The sequence below is a fragment of the Nomascus leucogenys genome, chromosome 6 (assembly GCF_006542625.1).
Source record: "Nomascus leucogenys isolate Asia chromosome 6, Asia_NLE_v1, whole genome shotgun sequence".
NCBI classification, from domain to species: Eukaryota; Metazoa; Chordata; class Mammalia; order Primates; family Hylobatidae; genus Nomascus; species Nomascus leucogenys.
The window spans coordinates 29,792,539-29,810,957 of NC_044386.1; the positions used below are offsets into that span (position 1 = coordinate 29,792,539).

At 43.8% G+C, this 18,419-nt stretch overlaps 1 protein-coding gene across 2 annotated transcripts in view; it reads right to left on the reverse strand.

Moving 5' to 3' along the window:
- MTMR12 (myotubularin related protein 12) overlaps positions 1-18,419 on the reverse strand; it is an 87,571-nt gene that overhangs the window by 17,002 nt on the left and 52,150 nt on the right. For both annotated transcript variants that reach the window (XM_030813951.1, XM_030813950.1), the window contains exons 8-10: positions 11,348-11,423; positions 4,770-4,876; positions 4,011-4,135 (exon numbers count right to left, since the gene is read on the reverse strand). In XM_030813951.1, the coding sequence (XP_030669811.1) occupies positions 4,011-4,135; positions 4,770-4,876; positions 11,348-11,423 (308 nt within the window). The remainder of the gene's footprint in view (positions 1-4,010; positions 4,136-4,769; positions 4,877-11,347; positions 11,424-18,419) is intronic.

An 18,419-nucleotide genomic window follows, 5' to 3' on the forward strand; every position in this document is an offset into this window, starting at 1 on the left:
CCTGATGCCATGGAAGCCTAAGGGTCAGGCTTAACTTTCATTAGAATCTCCATGCACAAGTTCGTCCACCTAGCATACCATGACACGACTCCTCCTATATGCCTTATAAAACAGAGAACCTTAAATCTTACAGACATCCAATACATTTAAAAGTCGCAAACTCAGGCTGGGTGCTGTGGCTCATGCCTATAATCCCAGCACTATAATCCCAGAAGCAGGAAGATCACTTGAGGCCAGGAGTTTGAGGCTGCAGTGAGCTATAGTGGCGCCACTGCACCCTAGCCTTGGCAACAGAGTGAGACCCTGTTTCTAAAAAATGAAAAAAAAGGCCAGACGTGGTGGCTCACACCTGTAATCCCTGCACTTTGGAAGGCTGAGGTGGGCGGATCACCTGAGGTCAGAAGTTCGAGACCAGCCTGACCAACACAGAGAAACCCCATCTCTACTAAAATACAAAAAAATTAGCCGGGGGTGGTGGCCCATGCCTGTAATCCCAGCTACTTGGGAGGCTGAGGCAGGAGAATTGCTTGAACCGGGGTGGCGGAGGTTACGGTGAGCTGAGATCGCACCACTGCACTCCAGTCTGGGCAACAAGAGCAAAACTCCATCTCAAGAAAAAAAGAAAAAAAAAGTTGCAAACTCAAATCAATAAAAGACAGATATCCCTGAAAGTCCTGAGTGACTGAAATAAAACTAGAATGAGTGTCCTTGATTAAATAGTAAACATGTATTGTAATGTTTTAGTTTGAGTTAGAGTCATACATTGCTGTTTCCCCTGCAAGAATATAAGCTCTTGGTGTTATATTTCTCTTTATCACCAACGCCTAGCATAGTTAGTATATACAAGGGGACTTCAAAAAGTATGTGGAAACATGGAATTAAAAGATGAAAATAAAAAATATAACTTTATTTCTCAACATAAGCTCCATCAAGTTTAAGACACTCTCATCCCCCCCTAAAGAACTGAGGGTCCTGGGAATTTAACCATGTCATTGCAGTCTATTTTACGTTATTAACTGGAAAAAAAATGGGTTCCCTTCAAGGATTTTTGTGTTTTTTTTTTTTGAGATGGAGTTTTGCTCTTGTCACCCAGGCTGGAGTGCAATGGCACAATCTCAGCTCACTGCAACCTCTGCCTCCCAGTTTCAAGCGATTCTTCTGTCTCAGCCTCCGGAGTAGCTGGGATTACAGGTGCCCGCCACCATGCCTGGCTAATTTTTGTATTTTTAGTAGAGATGGGGTTTCATCATGTTGGCTAGGCTGGTCTTGAACTCCTGACCTCTGGTGATCCGCCCACCTCGGCCTCCCAAAGTGCTGCAATTATACACGTGAGCTCCTACGCCCAGCCCCCTTTAAGGATTTTTTAAGATTAGAAAATGAAGTCAGAAGGAGCCAAATCAGACTTTTACGGTAGATGCCTAATGAGTTCCCATCAAAACTCTTGCAAAATTGCCCTTGTTTGACAGGAGGAATGAGCAGTAGAGAAGGACCCTCTGATGAAGTTTTCCTGGGCATTTTTCTACAAAAGCGTTGGCCAACTTTCTTAAAACACTCTTATGGCTAGGCATGGTGGCTCATGCCTATAATCCCAGCACTTTGGGAGGCCGAGGAGGGTAGATCACTTGAGGTAAGGAGTTCAAGACCAGTCTGGCCAACATGGTGAAACCTTGCCTTTACTAAAAATACAAATATTAGCCAGGTGTGGTGGTGCACACCTATAATTCCAGCTACTCAGGAGGCTGAGGCACAAGAATCACTTGAACCCAGGAGGTGGAGATCGCAGTGAGCCAAGATCACACCATTGCACTCCAGCCTGGGCAACAGAGTGAGAATTTGTCTCAGAAAAAACAAAACCTCTCATAATAAGCAGATGTTTTTGTGCTTTGGTCAGAAAGTCAACAAGCAAAATGGCTGGAGCATCACAAAAAACTGTTGCCATGACCTTTGCTCTTGACCTATCTGTTTTGCCCTGGCTGGACCACTTCCACCTCTCGGTAGCCATTGCTTTGATTGTATTTTGTCTTCAGGATCATACTGGTAAAGCCATGTTTCTTCTGTTACAATTCTTCAAAGAAATGCTTCAGGATTTTGATCCCACTTGTTTAAAATTTCTGTTGAAAGCTCTGCTCTCATCTGAAGCTGATCTGGGCACAATAGTTTTGGTGCCTATTGAGTAGAAGGTTTTTTTTTTTTGAGATGGAGTCTTGCTCTGTCACCCAAGCTGGAGGGCAGTAGCATGATCTTGGCTCACTGCAACCTCTGCCTCCCAGGTTCATTTTCCTGCCTCAGCCCCTCCAAGTAGCTGGGATTACAGGCACCCACCACTATGCCCGGCTAACTTTTGTATTTTTAGCAGAGATGGGTTTCGCCATGTTGGCTGGGCTGGTCTCAAATTCCTGAACTCAAGTGATCTGCCCATCTCAGCCTCCCAAAGTGCTGGATTACAGGCGTGAGCCACCGCGCCCAGAGAGTAGTTTTGCTCAACTTTATCCTTTCAGTCAGAATTGTGTAGGCAGAACCAACTGAGATGTCTATGGAGTTGACTATTGTTTCTTCTGCTTTTGGTCCTCCTCAATTAGGGCAGAAACAAGATTAATTTTTTCCTCGCAAATTGATGTGGACAGTTTGCCACCGCAGGCTTTATCTTCAACATCATCTGCTCATTCTTAAAAATGAGTTGTCCATTTGTAAACTGCTGATTTCTTTGGGGCATTGTCCCTGTAAACTTTTTGTAAAGCATCAATAATTTCACCATTCTTCCACCCAAGCTTCACCATAAATTCAATATTTGTTTTTGCTTCAATTTCAGCAGAATTCATGTTGCTCTAATAGGGGCTGTTTTCAAACTAATTTCTTACCCTTCTTAGCTCCTCAAACCAGATCCTGCTCAGGCATGTTATAATAAGTCAGTATGAGTTATTTTGGGGTAAAAAACTTTTGGAATTCATGCATAGTTTTTTCATAATATATATTTTCCACGAACTTTTTGAAAACCCCTTGTTCAATGGAAACTCAGTAAATGTCACTGAATGAATCCCAAAACAGTTAAGAATTTGCTAGGCTAAAAAGTCCAAGTTAGTCCAGGCAGTGGCTCATGCCTATAATCCCAGCACTTTGCAATGCCAAAGTGGGAGGATCGCTTGAGCCCTGGAGTTCAAGATCAGTCTGGGCAACATGATGGGACTCTGTCTCTACAAAAAATACAAAAATTAGCCAGGTGAGCAGGCGTGTGCCTGTAATCCCAGCTACTTGGGAGGCAGAGGTGGGAGGATCACTTGAGCCTGGGAGTTTTAAGGTTGCAGTGAGCTGTGGTCATGCCACTGCACTCCAGCCTGGATGACAGAGGTGACACCCTGTCTCAAAAAACAATGTCCAAGTTAGGAAAAGTTACTTATAGGCATGACAAATCTCAGAGCGTAAAGACTCATTCCAGAATGAAGAGAATCAATGAGTGACTGAGCAGTGTTAAATATGAGGCACCAGTAGGCAGCCTGGGCAGGAAAATTGGGGGTAGCTGGGACAGGCATATTTCATTTTCTACTTTGTACATTTCTGGCAGAACTTTTAATATGGTTAGAAACTGTATATTCCCAATCAGGGGAAAAAATTAAAGTATTTCCACTTTGGGAAAAAGTCTACAGAGGAAAACGAACATTATTCACTTTATAAATTACTGCAAGTCAACAAATATAAATACTACATAGTTCAAAAACTTTTAAAGGAAGAAACCAAAATGCTCACCACTGGGCAACTGGTATGATGAGGAAGGGGAGAAGAGGAGGGTGGCTGTGTGATCACTGCCACAATAAGGAGGCATGGGGGGAAGCCTGGAGAGAGATGGAGAGGGAAGTGTGGTAATGGCAGCCAGACCCCTGGCTCCATGACATCACAGTCCTGGGCTTTGCGTACTAACATAAGGAACCCAGGGAAAAGACACCAACTTTCACCTGATCTGCATGGCATGTCTTTCCCCATATGACACAAAAGTTTTTGCTCAGTATTCTTCTCACCTATCAGAAATAGCTGTTTAAATTTAGAGTATGCAGTCTGGATTTCCTGCAGGGATAGGAAGTTGCTTGACAGGTCTTCTGTTTTAACAATTTCATAGGGTGGCCTGTGGATGGTCTTGTAAATTCTAGGTATCAAAAAGGAATATGAGATTAGAAGAGCAAACACAAATTTTGCTTAAGGATTTGCTACGTGCCACAATCTGTGTTAAGGGCTCAGTAGGCATTCTCCCATTTAATATTCACCTACCAGGCAATTGCTGCAGGACTCCTGTTCTCAGTCAATGGGTGTGGAAATGGAGGTGCATAGAGTAAAACTGCGTGGCCCAAGATTATCCAATTTATAATGATTTGGACCAAGGCAATGTAACTGAGTCTATTCCTTCTTTTTTGTTTTAAATTCATCTACTTTGGGTTTTTTTTTGCTTTGTTTTGTTTTTTTAATTTGAAACATGTAGAAAGTAGAATAGTATCGTGACATGTACCATGACCTAAATTTGACAACTGTTAACATTACAGACATCATGTCACCTCCCCGCTGAAGACTTTAGCATGCACCTCTAAAAACAATGCAGGTGACATTCTTAATTATTATGTTATACTGCCTCCTTTCAAATTAACTCAAAACGATCACTGTAAGTTGTATCCCCCTAGCACTAAGCTACCAGTAGGTAAACAGAAATAGACATACTACTAAGAGCTGTTCCCTGCTTCTTGGAAAACACGAACTGAACAAGAACAAAATGTAGAACTAGTACTGACCCATCTAAGAAGCTCTTTTGGATTTGTAAAATGCCATCATCCTGTTCTTTGGGCAGTGCTGACATTTTCAAAAGGGCAGTTCCATTGTGGCAGGACCAACACCATATCTGTAGAAACAAATAAAGCTTTACCAGATATAATAAACACAACCCAACAGGGGACACATAAGCTTAGCATTTAAATGCATACATGGAAATCTGTAACTCCAGTATGAAATGGCTGGACATACCTAACTTTATTAAGCCTGGGAGTATTTAGTCACAATGAAAAAGAGTGATTTAGTTTTTAAAAATAAACAGGTCTAGGTAGTCAGACACAGACTTATGGTATAACATATACCTTTTGACTTATCATCAGCTGGTAACCCAGATGATGACAACAACAACATTATTATTATTAGGATAGTAGCTATCATTCAAGTGCAGCTTATTACATGTCAGGTATTTTACATGAATTAACTCATTTAATTGTTATGGTAACTCTCTGTGATGGGTATGATTATTTATCCCCCTTAATAGCAAGAAACTGAGGCTTGGAGAGATGGAAGGACTTTCCCAAGTTGTACAAAGGTAGCTGCGGTGTGACTCTAAAGGCTGTGTTGTATATGGATGGCAAAAAGGGGGCAACTCTCATTAGAGAAAATCCACACTAGGAAGAATGGAATGTTGGCTATTTGACATAACTGAATTCAAGACTTGTGAAATGCAAGGCACCACATTAGGTTGTGAGAGGGCACAAAGATAGTAAGACACTGTGTCTACCTTCAGAGCTTAGTTTTAAAAGGGAAATAAGCTTAGGAATATAAAATAAGGTAGAATGTGTTATATAACTGAACGAAGAAATTTCAAGGAACAACAAAAACAAGGCAAGGAGAAAGAAGTCACACGAGTGACCAAGAGTGGCAGGCGAGGCTGTTTAGGCTTTCTTCTACTTTGGCAACAGGTTAAGGTGTTCAGGCTTTTTCAGGTTACAGTGGGGGGTTTTGTTTGTTTTTCAGGAACAAAAGGAGATTAGAACTGATCTTGGGGCAAAGTAATCTGCCAGTGGAACCTAGAATGGAGAAGAAAGACAGACTTGTTGGACAGGTGAGTACAGTTGTGGACTTTAAGTCCTGCATAAAGGCCTGGCTAAGTGCTTGAGATGGCCAAGGTCCAGCCCTTGCTTTGCTGACCAAGCCATTGGCCTGGGCTCAAAGATAAACCTGGAGGAAAGACCTTTTATAATTCGGCTGCCCAGAGGGAGCACCTTTTTGCCATTCATCTGCCAGGTATAAACCATGCATTGGATATGCTAGCAGTGGCGTAGACCGAGAGTTAGAGATCGGCATGACAATCCAGGTGATATTGTGCACTACACTTTGAAAATCACAAAGGGGAACTGGTTCGGGATTTCTGGGGAAGGTGATGGAATCAGCACATATTGGGTGTCTAGTATCAACAGGACCTCCATGTGGAGATATTCAGGAGGCCCCTAAAATGAGAGGAAAACAGGCCTGGCACTCTAGAAATGGGAGCTGATGGCCTGTTGCAGTGGGGGAGATGATGAGCCCAGTCAGAGAGCAAGGACAGAGAGACACAGAACTGCTTTAGGAACTGCTGAAAACAGCAACAACTCCTCTCTTGGGGCCAAGCCACACTTTAAGATTCATGATGAGGCGGAAGTGTTAGAACGTAAGATAATCAAAGGGCCCTTTGCTGTTCTTGCATTCCCTTTCTCAATGCCATGCTAAGTGATGTGCAGAAACCACCATACAGTGTTCAGCTCTCTGCCTAAGGTGGTGAAATTTTGGTGCCCAGGCAATTGTGCCCCCCTTAGTTGGCACAGCTCACTTGGATAAAGGGGGAGATACTCTTAGCCATGACTGGATGGTGAGTTCTAAGAAACTAAGTGTTCTTAACCCTTTTTATCTCCTCTTCTGGAGCAGAAGGGGCAGAAAGCATAGTCCCTTGGTGTATCCAACTATAACTCATTTTCCATCTGGGGCACATGTAATAACTTCTAATCATAACTGTCTCATCTCATCTGAGGCATGAAGGGCCAACTCTCTTACTATTCTCTGCGCGAAACAGTAAATAGCAAAAAGCAAAGTTCCTGGTCAAAGAGGCTTCTCACAGAAATTTAGTAAAAAGTCTTCTATTGCTGCAATTTCTCTCTGGGAACTGTGAGGGCCAGAATTCTTAGTATGAGTGACTTCATAGGCAAGAATCACAGTCTGTTAATCTTATTTGTTTTTTTTAAAAAAGGATTACTCATTATTCGGTACATTTTAAGGTCCCTCTCTTAATAGAGTCAAAAACACAGCTTTAATAGAACATCTACAATCTGAGGCAGAAGGCAGCGTAAGCAGGAAAGGACCATGAAGGAAGTCAGCAGGCCAAGGGAGTACAGCGTTTCCTTAAAAGACAATGTCATCAGAGTCAAACACTGCAGTCATGTAGGGAACTGGGGCTGCACATGACATAAGGACTTCTGGGAGGGAAATGTCCACAGTGTGTGGGGAGTAGAAGTCATGTTGCAATAAGAAATGGTAGAGAAAACAAGTACAGACTCTTTAAATATGCTTGGCAGTACAGGCAGAACAAGACAGCCGCTTGACTACTAAGGAAGTGCCTCAGGTTAAGGGAGACAGAAGGATGTCTTCAAGAACAGACACAGCAGAACAGACTTGGGAAAGGCAACCACGGAAGAGGGAAGGCCCATGGAACTGGGCTCCAAACAAGGCAATCAAGAGCCCAGAGATCCAGATTCTGTATGAAGGAAACAGGAGCCCAAAGAGAAATAACACGAGGCTGAGTAGAAGGAAGCTGAGGGAGTTCTTGTCGCTGTCCTGGATACCACTGGACTAGGAAAAGGTCGTCACTGGGAGTTAAGAATGATACAAAAAACTTAAAGGGATGAAAACCTGTTCACGCAGAGAACAATGATATAGGAACCAAAAGGAGTTAAATAGCATACCGCTGGGCGGGACAAAGCATCACCAGTGGTTTTCACGGTCTGTTAAGCACAGTTTGCTGTTTGGTTTGAATAATGTATAACAATGTTCATTTGCCCCAGAGGAAAAAAAAGATACTCAGGGTTGAAGAACAGTGGCCAAAGCCTTTAGAATAGCGGCAAGGACATGAATAAACTGACCAATTATACAGGTCTTCCTTGAAAAGAAGTGAAGGCAGGGAAGAACAGACTGGGTGAAAAGCCAGGGTAGACAGCATGGAGACGTGGAAATGTTCTGGAACAGACTGTGGTAATGGTTGCACAACACTGAGAATAAACTAGACGTCACTATGGGAAGTTTTATGTTATGTGTATTTTACCACAATTTTTAAAGATTCTGTGAATGAAATGAAAGATCGATTGTTCATAATCGAGCCCCAAACTATCTCTTCAATCTCAGCTTCCTATGCACCTAGTGCAAATTACCTGTTACTATTGATTTGAGTGCTTATATGCCAGGTCCTAGAGAAAATGTATGTACATGCAATCTTGCAGATCAGTGGTTCCCATAAGCTATAGCTATTGATATTTACCACATTAGAAATTAAAACTGAGAAACTTTTAAATACTAATTCATTTTAAAACAGTAATTACCAATTACCTGTTACTGTAAATAACATTTTCCACCCAAAAACATAAAGGAAGATAAACGGCTTTATGTTTTTGCAAATCTGTTAAATATCTGGTTTAAGAGAAAATAGTTTGATGTTCTTATCTCTTAACAACAAAAATAAGCACGGAGAATAAGTATAAATATGAGTAGGTTTAATAGGAATGAGAGAAAAGAAGAACAAGGTAAAGACGAAGCCAGAGAGGGGCTTACGGACACTCACATCACCTAGTTGTCACATTTTCTGTAAGTCTCTTAAGAGTCAGAGGAGACATATGCTAAACAGAAAACAGTCCAGATCACCTAAAGCAGGAGTTTTCAACCTGCATTTTGTGCCCCCCACCCCACCCACAAGGGGACATTTGGCAATGTCTGGACATATTTGTTGGCTGTCACAACTCACAGGATGGGGTGCTACTGGCACCTCAGAAAATGCTAATGGCAGTGCTGACGCTATATATTCTACAATAGCGGCCCCCTACAACAAAGAATTATCTGGTCTAAAATGTCAATAGTGCCTACGTTGAGAAAGCCTGTCTTAAAGAAAACTAAAAACAAGAGGCTATAGTGGTACTGTGTACACTTAAAAGGATTGGGTACTCTAGGTTAAGGTACATAATTTCACCAATTTCAAATATAAAATAAATTACCTTTTAATTTGCTTAAGACCATTTCTGGTGATCTTAATGTTCCAGTCAAATGAAAATTTTATGTTAAAAGAAAAGAGAGGGAGAAAGAGAGAGAGAGATTGAGGGCTCTATGTTTCCCGGGTAGATGTATAAATTCTATCTTGTGTAATACTTTTTTGCTGTCCATTCACACAAACTCCACTGTAACTTTTAGGACGTATAAATATAGGAAGAACTAATTAAGTGAGAACACCTTCTCACAGTTTTCTTTTCTTTCTGAGACAGAGTCTGCCAGTAGCATTTTCTGAGGTGCCAGTAGCAGTGCAGTGGCATGATCACAGTTCACTGTAGCTTCAAACTCCTGGCTCAAGGGATCCTCCCACCTCAGACTCCAGAGTATCTGGGACTATGGGCATGTGCCACCTTACCAGGCTAATTTTAAAAAATTTTTTGTAGAGATGGAGTCTCGCTTTGTCGCCCAGGCTGGTCTCAAACTCCTGGGTTCAAGCGATCTGCCTGCCTCAGCCTCCCAACGTGCTGGGATTATAGGCGTGAGCCACTGCGCCCTGCACTTCCCACAGTTTCTATCAAAGTAATGCCTCAGGCTCCTCACTCAAATCTCATCAGAACATTTGCTACTTCTCAGGCCCAAGGCCTGGCTAGAATGCAGAGTATCTACATTTCATATACTGCAGGGATGGAGAAGCAGCCTATTCCTACATATGTGAACAGTTCATCTCTGTTTCTTCCCACAGAGCATATCCTCTTTTCTAGATCCCTCTATGAAAGACTGAAAGATAGACTCTCTCATTTTCATTACTCTAAAGCATCCATTTTCGAAGTCTAGTATACACTACCCTGGGAGGTCTCAAGATCCTTCCAGGTGGTCTGAGAGGCCACAGCTATTTTCATAATAATACTAAGATATAATTTGTCATATGTACCGTGGTGACTTTTGGTACAAAAGCAGTGGTGGTAAAATTGCTGGTGACAGTACCAATCAAGGCAGGGCCACCCAACTGTACTGATGCTCACTGTACTCTTCGCTGCCACACCAGCAGAAAATAAAAAGTTTCCCTTCAGAATGTCCTTAATAAAGAACTAAAAATTACGAATTTTATTCATTGTGACCAACTCTGTCCCCAAAACATGCTTTTAAACATCTGAATCAGTGGCATATATTTAGAAATCAGGAAAACTCACATAAAAATCTGTATCTAGGCCAGGCGTGGTGGCTCATGCCTGTAATCTCAGCACTTTGGGAGGCCGAGGCGGGCAGATCACCTGAGGCCTGGAGTTTGAGACCAGCCTGGTCAACACGGCGAAACCCCGTCTCTACTAAAAACACAAAAAATTAGCTGGGCCTGGTGGTGGGTGCCTGTAATCCCAGTTACTCGGGAGGCTGAGGCAGGAGAATTGCTTGAACTTGGGAGGCAGAGGCTGCAGTGAGCAGAGATTGGGCCATTGCACTCCAGCCTGGGCAACAAGAGCAAAACTCCATCTAAAAAAAACAAAAATAAAAACAAAACAAAAATCTGTATCTATGGCTTCTCCTGAAAAATCAGGACATCTGGCAACACTTGGCTCATATTCCCATGTGGCATATACTGCCTAGCACTGAAAAGATGTCCCCCGGGACCAGGCGGAGGGCCTCTGGTTCACTGCAAGGTCATACTCATTACCTGCTTGGCCTCCATGGGCTTCTGGGCATGTGACCCTGCTTAACCATACTTCCACCCATATGGGAGTAACCCTTTTGGTGAACCAGCTGTGCACACAGCACAGCACTTATTTATAATTCTCATTCCTTACTAAATACCCTGCAGGCCTGGCAATTCCCAACCACCAATTAGAAACTGGAGTAACTGCCAGAGTCTTGCTTTCTTTGATCAGTGACACATTAAATATGGCTCCAATCCCATTCTATTCTGTGAAAACTAAGAAGCACTCCATGTTGTCTCTGGGAGAAAACAGCACCATCCCCATACGAAGATTAACAGTGTGGGCCAAAAAAGAAGCTTAAATCCTACTGCCCTTGGTGTGCTTTGGCTCAGGTTCAAAATGACTTAGGTGTTAAACCGGGCTTGCTTTCAACACCAGACAGATCTATGATCCTCTTAAGGCTCTGTTAATGTCTCTTCTAAAAACTCAAGTGCATTTGTGAAAACTTCAGAACTCTGTCCCAATCACGTTTCAGAGACTCCTCTAGGGAGTCCCTAAGATATTTTTGGATTGTTCTTGGACTGAAAACAAACTCTAGAACAAAAGCCAAGGCTTTCAGTAGGATCATTTTGCCAGGATAGACCAATGCACGACCCACGCCTCTTAGGGTTCCCAGAGGCACTTACTGGTATGCCGTGACCCTGAAAGCGCTGCACATTCTCTTCAGGAAGAGGGGTGGGGACAACAAAGTATGCTGGCAATCTAGAAGAAAGAAATGTCATCAAGTTTTAGTACAACACTGAATTCACAAAATACGAAAGCTCAACTTCAATGGATACGATGAATACAAGCAAAGTTAAGCAGACAGGACCATATTTCCCTGTTCAGAACCAGCTCAGAGGAACTACTGCTCTCGGTGTGGCATGAAGTACTCTGGACAAATCAGTGGGGAATCTAAGTTCAGATGGTGGCTCTGCCTATGATTCTGTACAACCCCAGGTAAGTTATTCTACTTCTCTGGGTCTGTTTCCTCTTTCAAAAATGAGGGGATAGGAAAATATGATACCTAAAAGCATCGAATTCTGAAATTGGGAGTATTGTTCTCATATAGTAGCCATATAAGCATCTGTGTTGTTTTCAGTTAAACTAATAGGAAAAACAGCAATTATGAGGTTTGCTGCCCAGACATTTCATCAAGTGCTCTGACAAGAACATTTAAGTGCTACTGTGTACCAACCACTGTTCTAATTACTTAACACCTCTTATTTAATATACTTACCAATAAGTACTGAACATTGCTTATCCATTTAATCCTCCCAACAATTCTACGAGATATATTAATATTATTTCCATCTTACAGATAAAGAAACTGAGACACAGTTCTGCTAAGACTCTTCCCTGGTTACCCAACTAGTTAGCACACAGTGCAGCTGGGACCTGAACCCAAGCAGTGGGACTTCAACCTCTATAGGAGAAAATTCAGCCTCTAAAAAGAACAAACTTGTTAAGTAGTAGGACATGGTAGAAAGATCAAAATTACATGGAGACATCATCTCTCAGGCAGCAGATGTAGGTTTCTGTTAATAAGAAAACTGCCTAAGTTTCTTTCTTTTTCTTTTTTTTTGAGACGGAGTCTCACTCTGTCACCCAGGCTGGAGTGCAGCGGTGCGATCTCAGCTCACTGCAAGCTCCGCCTCCTGGGTTCACACCATTCTCCTGCCTCAGCCTCTCCGAGTAGCTGGGACTACAGGCGCCCGCCACCACACCCGGCTAAATTTTTGTATTTTTAGTAGAGACAGGGTTTCACCGTGGTCTCGATCTCCTGACCTCGTGATCCGCCTGCCTTGGCATCCCAAAGTGCTGGGATTACAAGTGTGAGCCACCGCGCCCGGCCAAAACTGCCTAAGTTTCTATCACTGTGAATCTGTAAAAATCTGTAAGCATCTTTCCATCAAAGAGCTTGAAATAAAGCCTCACAAGAAATAAGGTGCTTATGGTGTTAAGTTACAATGGAAAATAATCGATGGCGTTTGTATGCATGCTGCATGTGTGATGTAGATCAGTTCATAGGAGATGGAGGAACAAATAAATATCACCATGGGGATGCAATCATCAAAACCCAGGCTGTGGAAAACTATCAGTCAAGTTTCTTCAACATATTGCAAGAAAAATATGATGGCTTGAAAATCTATAGAGGAAGCAATTTAACAAACCTACCAATCTCATTTAATCTTGATTAATTTTTAAAAAAGATTAAAAAGATGACAGAGAAAGGGTTTAAAAATTTGTAAGACATGGCTGGACGCGGTGGCTCACACCTGTAATCCAGCACTTTGGGAGGCCGAGGCATGGTGGCTCACACCTATAATCCCAACAATTTGGGGGGCCAAAGTGGGAGGGCTGCTTGAGGCCAGGAGCTTAGACTAGCCTTGGCAACATAGTGAGACCCCATCTCCACAAAAAAATAAAAAAAAATTAGCTGGACAAGGTGGCACACACCTGTAGTCCCAGCTACTTGGGGAATTCAAGGCTGCAATGAGCCATCACTGTGCTACTGCACTTAAGCCTGGGTGACTGTCTTTAAAAAATTAAAATTAACACAAGATAATCCAAGAGAGGGTGAAGCAGGTGGGGGTACAGATAAAACAAAATTGGCCATCAGTTGATAACTGTTGAGTCTGGGTACTTTAGGGTAAATGGGAATTCATCATATCTTCTTTCCTTTTATACTGCTTGAAATTTTGCATTTAAAAAATCATCGGCCGGGCATGGTGGCTCACGCCTATAATCCCAGCACTTTGGGAGGCTGAGGTGGGTGGATCATGAGGTGAGGAGGTTGAGACCAGCCTGGCCAAGATGGTGAAACCTCGTCTCTACTAAAAATACAAAAATTAGCCGGGCATGGTGGCGGGCGCCTGTAATCCTAGCTACTCAAGAGGCTGAGGCAGAAGAATCACTGAACCTGGGAGGTGGAGCTTGCAGTGAGCCAAGATTGCGCCACTCCACTCTAGCCTGGGTAACAGAGCAAAACTCTGTCTCAAAAAAAAAAAAAAAAAAAAAAAAAAAAATTGGACTGGGCATGGTAGCTCATATTGTAATCCCACCTGAGTTCAGGAGTTCAAGACCAGCCTGGGCAACATGGCAAAATCCCCCTAGCTACTAAAAATATAAAAATACAAATATAAATAAAATATAGATATAAGTTTTTTGCAGTCATATAAAATATAAAAAATTGAGCCGAGCATAGTGGCGGGCACCTATGGTCCCAGCTACTCAGGAGACTGAGGTTGGAAGAATCGCTTGAGCTCAGGGGGCAGAGGTTGCAGTGAGCAGAGATCGTGCCACTGCACTCCAGCCTGGGTGACACAGTGAGACTCTGTCCCAAAAAAAAAATCCAAAACCAAAAAATCTTAAAAGTAATTAATGAAGAAAATGTTCCAATAAGATTGTGATAGAAAACCAGGTTTGGAAACTAATGGTCACTAAGACACTTCAAACCATCAAAACTGTGAAGAATGTTTGCCTTCTGAAGTTCTGAAGTATTTGAAATATTTTCTTGTAAGTCTGCCTGAATGGGTGACTGGTAAGGCATCCCTTTTTCAAGTGTAGTCATTGAAGTAAAAACCTCTCCACAGATCAACTGCTCTTTTTTTTTTTTGAGACGGAGTTCACTCTTATTGCCCAGGCTGGAGTGCAATGGCACGAACTCGGCTCACTGCAACCTCTGCCTCCCGCGTTCAAGCGCTTCTCCTGCCTCAGCCTCCCGAGTAGCTGGGATTACAGGCATGAGCCACCATGCCCGGCTAATTTTGTATTTTTAGTAGAGACAGGGTTTCTCCATATTGGTCAGGCTGGTCTCGAACTCCCGACCTCAGGTGATCTGCCCGCCTTGGCCTCCCAAAAGTGCTGGGATTACAGGCGTGAGCCACTGCACCCAGCATCAACTGCTCTTAAACTCAGGCTGCTCATTCAAATCAAGTGGGAAGATTAAAAGATTACCAATGTCCAGGCTCCATCCAAGAACTATTAAATCAGAAGCTTAAAAGCTCTCCAGGTAAGCAGCTGGGATGAACACTGTTGTTCCAGAAGATCCTGCTACTCATAGTTTCAGCAGCATGACCTGGAAGCTGATGAGGACTGCAGATGCTCTAGCCTCCCCCAACCTACTGAATCAGATTCTGAATATTGGACAAGAGCCTCCAGTGATTAGACACACATTAAATGGAGACGCACTGCTCTAGATGGTAGCTTACAAACAGGCCACTGTTTCTCAACCTTTTCAGGACAGTCATCTGTGCAGTTGTTTAAACCAGATCCTGAGCTCCTTCCTCAGTGGCTCATGCTACAAAGCTGGACTGGGGCCGCATGGTTTTAAAAAATTTCCATGTCTTCCCCAACTAGTGAGGTTGAATATTTTACACTGTTAGTTCATTGGTGAGTTTTCTTATAGATGGTCTTTCACAAAAAAAAAAAAGTCAGAACCAAATGTATTGGCAAATATCCCATCCATCACCCAGCAGAGAAGGTTGTACAGAGACGAAGAGCACTGCAGTCAGTGAGAGGTGTGGAGGGTGTCCTCTCCTGACCACTTAACTCCAGGTGGATTCCATGGAGTCCCCACTGTGACATTCCCATTGGATACAAGCAATCAATCCTCCCTCCTTGGAAAGTAGTCATTTCAGTCATTAAGATGAGTTTAGAACACAAAGTAAACAGTTCCTGCAAATACAAGATGACTTTACTCATGGAAAGTTGTGTATCTACTCAGGCACAACCTCCCAGAACAGCGATGTCTTCCTGTGCCAGCAACAGCTCCTAGGTCCCTCTGTGTGGTACATACTCCACAGGGCCACATACCATCCTATGTGTTTACAGGGAAGTGGGATGAGAGAAAGGTTAGGAGGAGAATGAAAAAGAGAAGGAAGAGACCTGTGGTACTGGAATAGCCAGCTCTGACCTTGTGGGAAAGTGAAGTAGACAGTTCCTTGTTCTTACCCAAACTGACTGCAGGTCCCCCCTAAATACAAATGGGGCTTTTCCTTCTTTGTCCTATTTATTGAGCTCCTCTTAGAAGCCAGCCACCCTGCTGGGTACTCAGGAACAATGGGCAAAAACAGCATCCTTTAACTTCATAGAGCTGTAGGTTGCAGAAACTCACATTAACGAAATGATGATACAAAACAACAACGAACTTGCCATTGCAGGAAGCGCTGTGAAGAGGGGCAGACAGTGCAATGAAAACTCACAAGGACACCTGACTTAGCCTTGGGAAAGCTCGCAACTTAAGTGGTACCTGGGGCCTGGCACAGTGGCTCAAGCCTGTAATCCCAGCACTTTGGGAGGCTGAGGCAGGCGGATCACTCGAGGTCAGGAGTCCAAGACCAGCCTGGCCAACATGATGAAACCCCGTCTCTACTAAAAATACAAAAATTTGCTGGGCATGGTGGCGCACGCCTATAATCCCAGATACTTGGGAGGCTGAGGCAGGAGAATTGCTTGAACCTGGGAGGCGGAGGTTGCAATGAGCCAAGATCACACCACTGCACTCCAGCCTGGGTGACAGAGTGAGACTCAGTCTCAAAAAAAAAAAAAAAAAAGCAGTACCTGGGGTAAGATCTGACTGATGAAGTGGAGTTAATTATACTTGTGCAGCTAGAAGCTAAAAGGACTTCCAGACAGGAGCCTGTGGGTAAGACCTGTGGCAGGGAGGTCAGTATGGCCAGAGGGGTGGGACACAAAGCTGCAGTCAAACCATGAAGGGCCTTGAGAGTGCTTGTTGAGGGCTCTGTTCTATGCCAAGAACAGCGGGAAGCCACTGAAGCCAGAGACAAGTGCCATGAGATGCGTGTGGAGTAGCCTGCTTGGCATGCGACATGGAGAATGGATGCTGGAGCACCAGTGGATGGGGGAGACCATGGAGCAGCGACTACAGTGGTCCGGGGGGAAACAAACCACAGCTTTTCTGTATATTTCTGACATGCTAACACCTATGCAAATGCCAGCTAATTAGTATGTGGCAGGATTTTTTTTAAAAACAATTCTGGGAACTTACGTTAGTATCAACATCTTATTACAAACAATCATCTCCTAGGAGCAGGGGTTTCTAACTTCTTTCTGAGCAAGAGCTAGCTTTATCCTTTCAAGCTTTAAAACCGGGAAAGAGAAAAGAACAGGGTGTGGCTGACAATGAGGTCCTTGGTGGGGGTCAGGATCCTGGCAGGCCCTTCCCCACTGCCACCACAGCTCACACTGTGAAGGGGCTGCAGGGCTGGGGGGAGGGAGGCCAGTGGCAGCAACCTGATAAATATTGAGAGTGATCAGAATCAAAACTGATTACTGAAGAGGCCTATCAGAACCATGATACAAAGAGCTCTACAAAAATACAAAGTTTTATGAATCTGTTAGCAGGGTGTTAGGGAGTATGTTCCAAAATGATAATATTCAAGTTTCTGAAAACAGATTATACAGTCATGCTTTAAAAATGTAGGTCAACCAGGCGCGGTGGCTCACGCGTGTAATCCCAGCACTTTGGGAGGCCGAGGCAGGCAAATCACTTGAGGTCAGGAGTTCAAGACCAGCCTGGCCAACATTGTGAAACCCCGTCTCTACTAAAAATACAAAAATTAGCGGGGCGTGGCGGCAGGCGCCTGTAATCCCAGCTACTCAAGAGGCTGAGGCAGGAGAATCACTTGAACCCAGGAGGCAGAGGTTGCGGTAAGCCGAGATCGCGCCACTGCACTTCAGCCTGGGTGACAGAGTGAGACGCAGTCTCAAAAAAAAATGTAGGTCAGATCATATCTGCCTCTGCTCAGCCTCCCTCTCACTGTCCTCCCATCAAAGTCTCTGGGCCCATCATCTCCCACTCCTCTCCCTAGCTTGCTCCTCCCCCATCCCTGGGCGCCTTGCTGTTCCTCACACAGGCCTTTGCCCTTACTCCTCCCTCCACCTGGAATGCTCCTCCCTCGGGTGTCCTCTGACTCAACCTTTCACTTCCTTTACGACTATGCTCACAAGCCACCACGCAAAACCTTACTTCCACCACGCAAAACCTTCCCGACCAACCCTCCCACCATCGCCTCCAGCACTCCCTAACCACGTGCTGGATCTGTTTTTCTCCATGGCACTTATCTTTTAACATGTTATAATTTACTTCTTTATTCTACCATCATCTTCCTCCCTCCAGAATGATAGCTCCAAGAGGGCAGAGGTTTTCAGGTGCCCTGTTGACTGCTGCCATCTCTAATAGCTAGGACACTGCCAAGCACATGGTAGGCACTCAAAAATTTTTGGTGAATGAATAAAAGAAGTGCTCAATAAGAGGGAAGAAAAAGGCCAGGCGCGATGGCTCACGCCCGTAATCCCAACATTTTGGGAGGCCGAGGTGGGTGGATCACGAGGTCAGGAGATCGAGACCATCCTGGCTAACAGGGTGAAACCCTGTCTCTACTAAAAATACAAAAAATTAGCCAGGGACGTGGTGGCAGGCGCCTGTAGTCCCAGCTACTCAGGAGGCTGAGGCAGGAGAATGGCGTGAACCCAGGAGGCGGAGCTTACAGTGGGCCGAGATCACGCCACTGCACTCCAGCCTGGGGGACAGAGAGAGACCCTGTCTTAAAATGAACAATAAATAAGTACGTAATAAAAAGCTAGTATTGATGTGGAGAAAGAAACTCTCATACACTGCTGGTAGGAATGTAAAATGGAACAGTCTCTATGAAGAAGTCTGTAAGTTCCTCAAAAGGGTAAACACAAATTTCC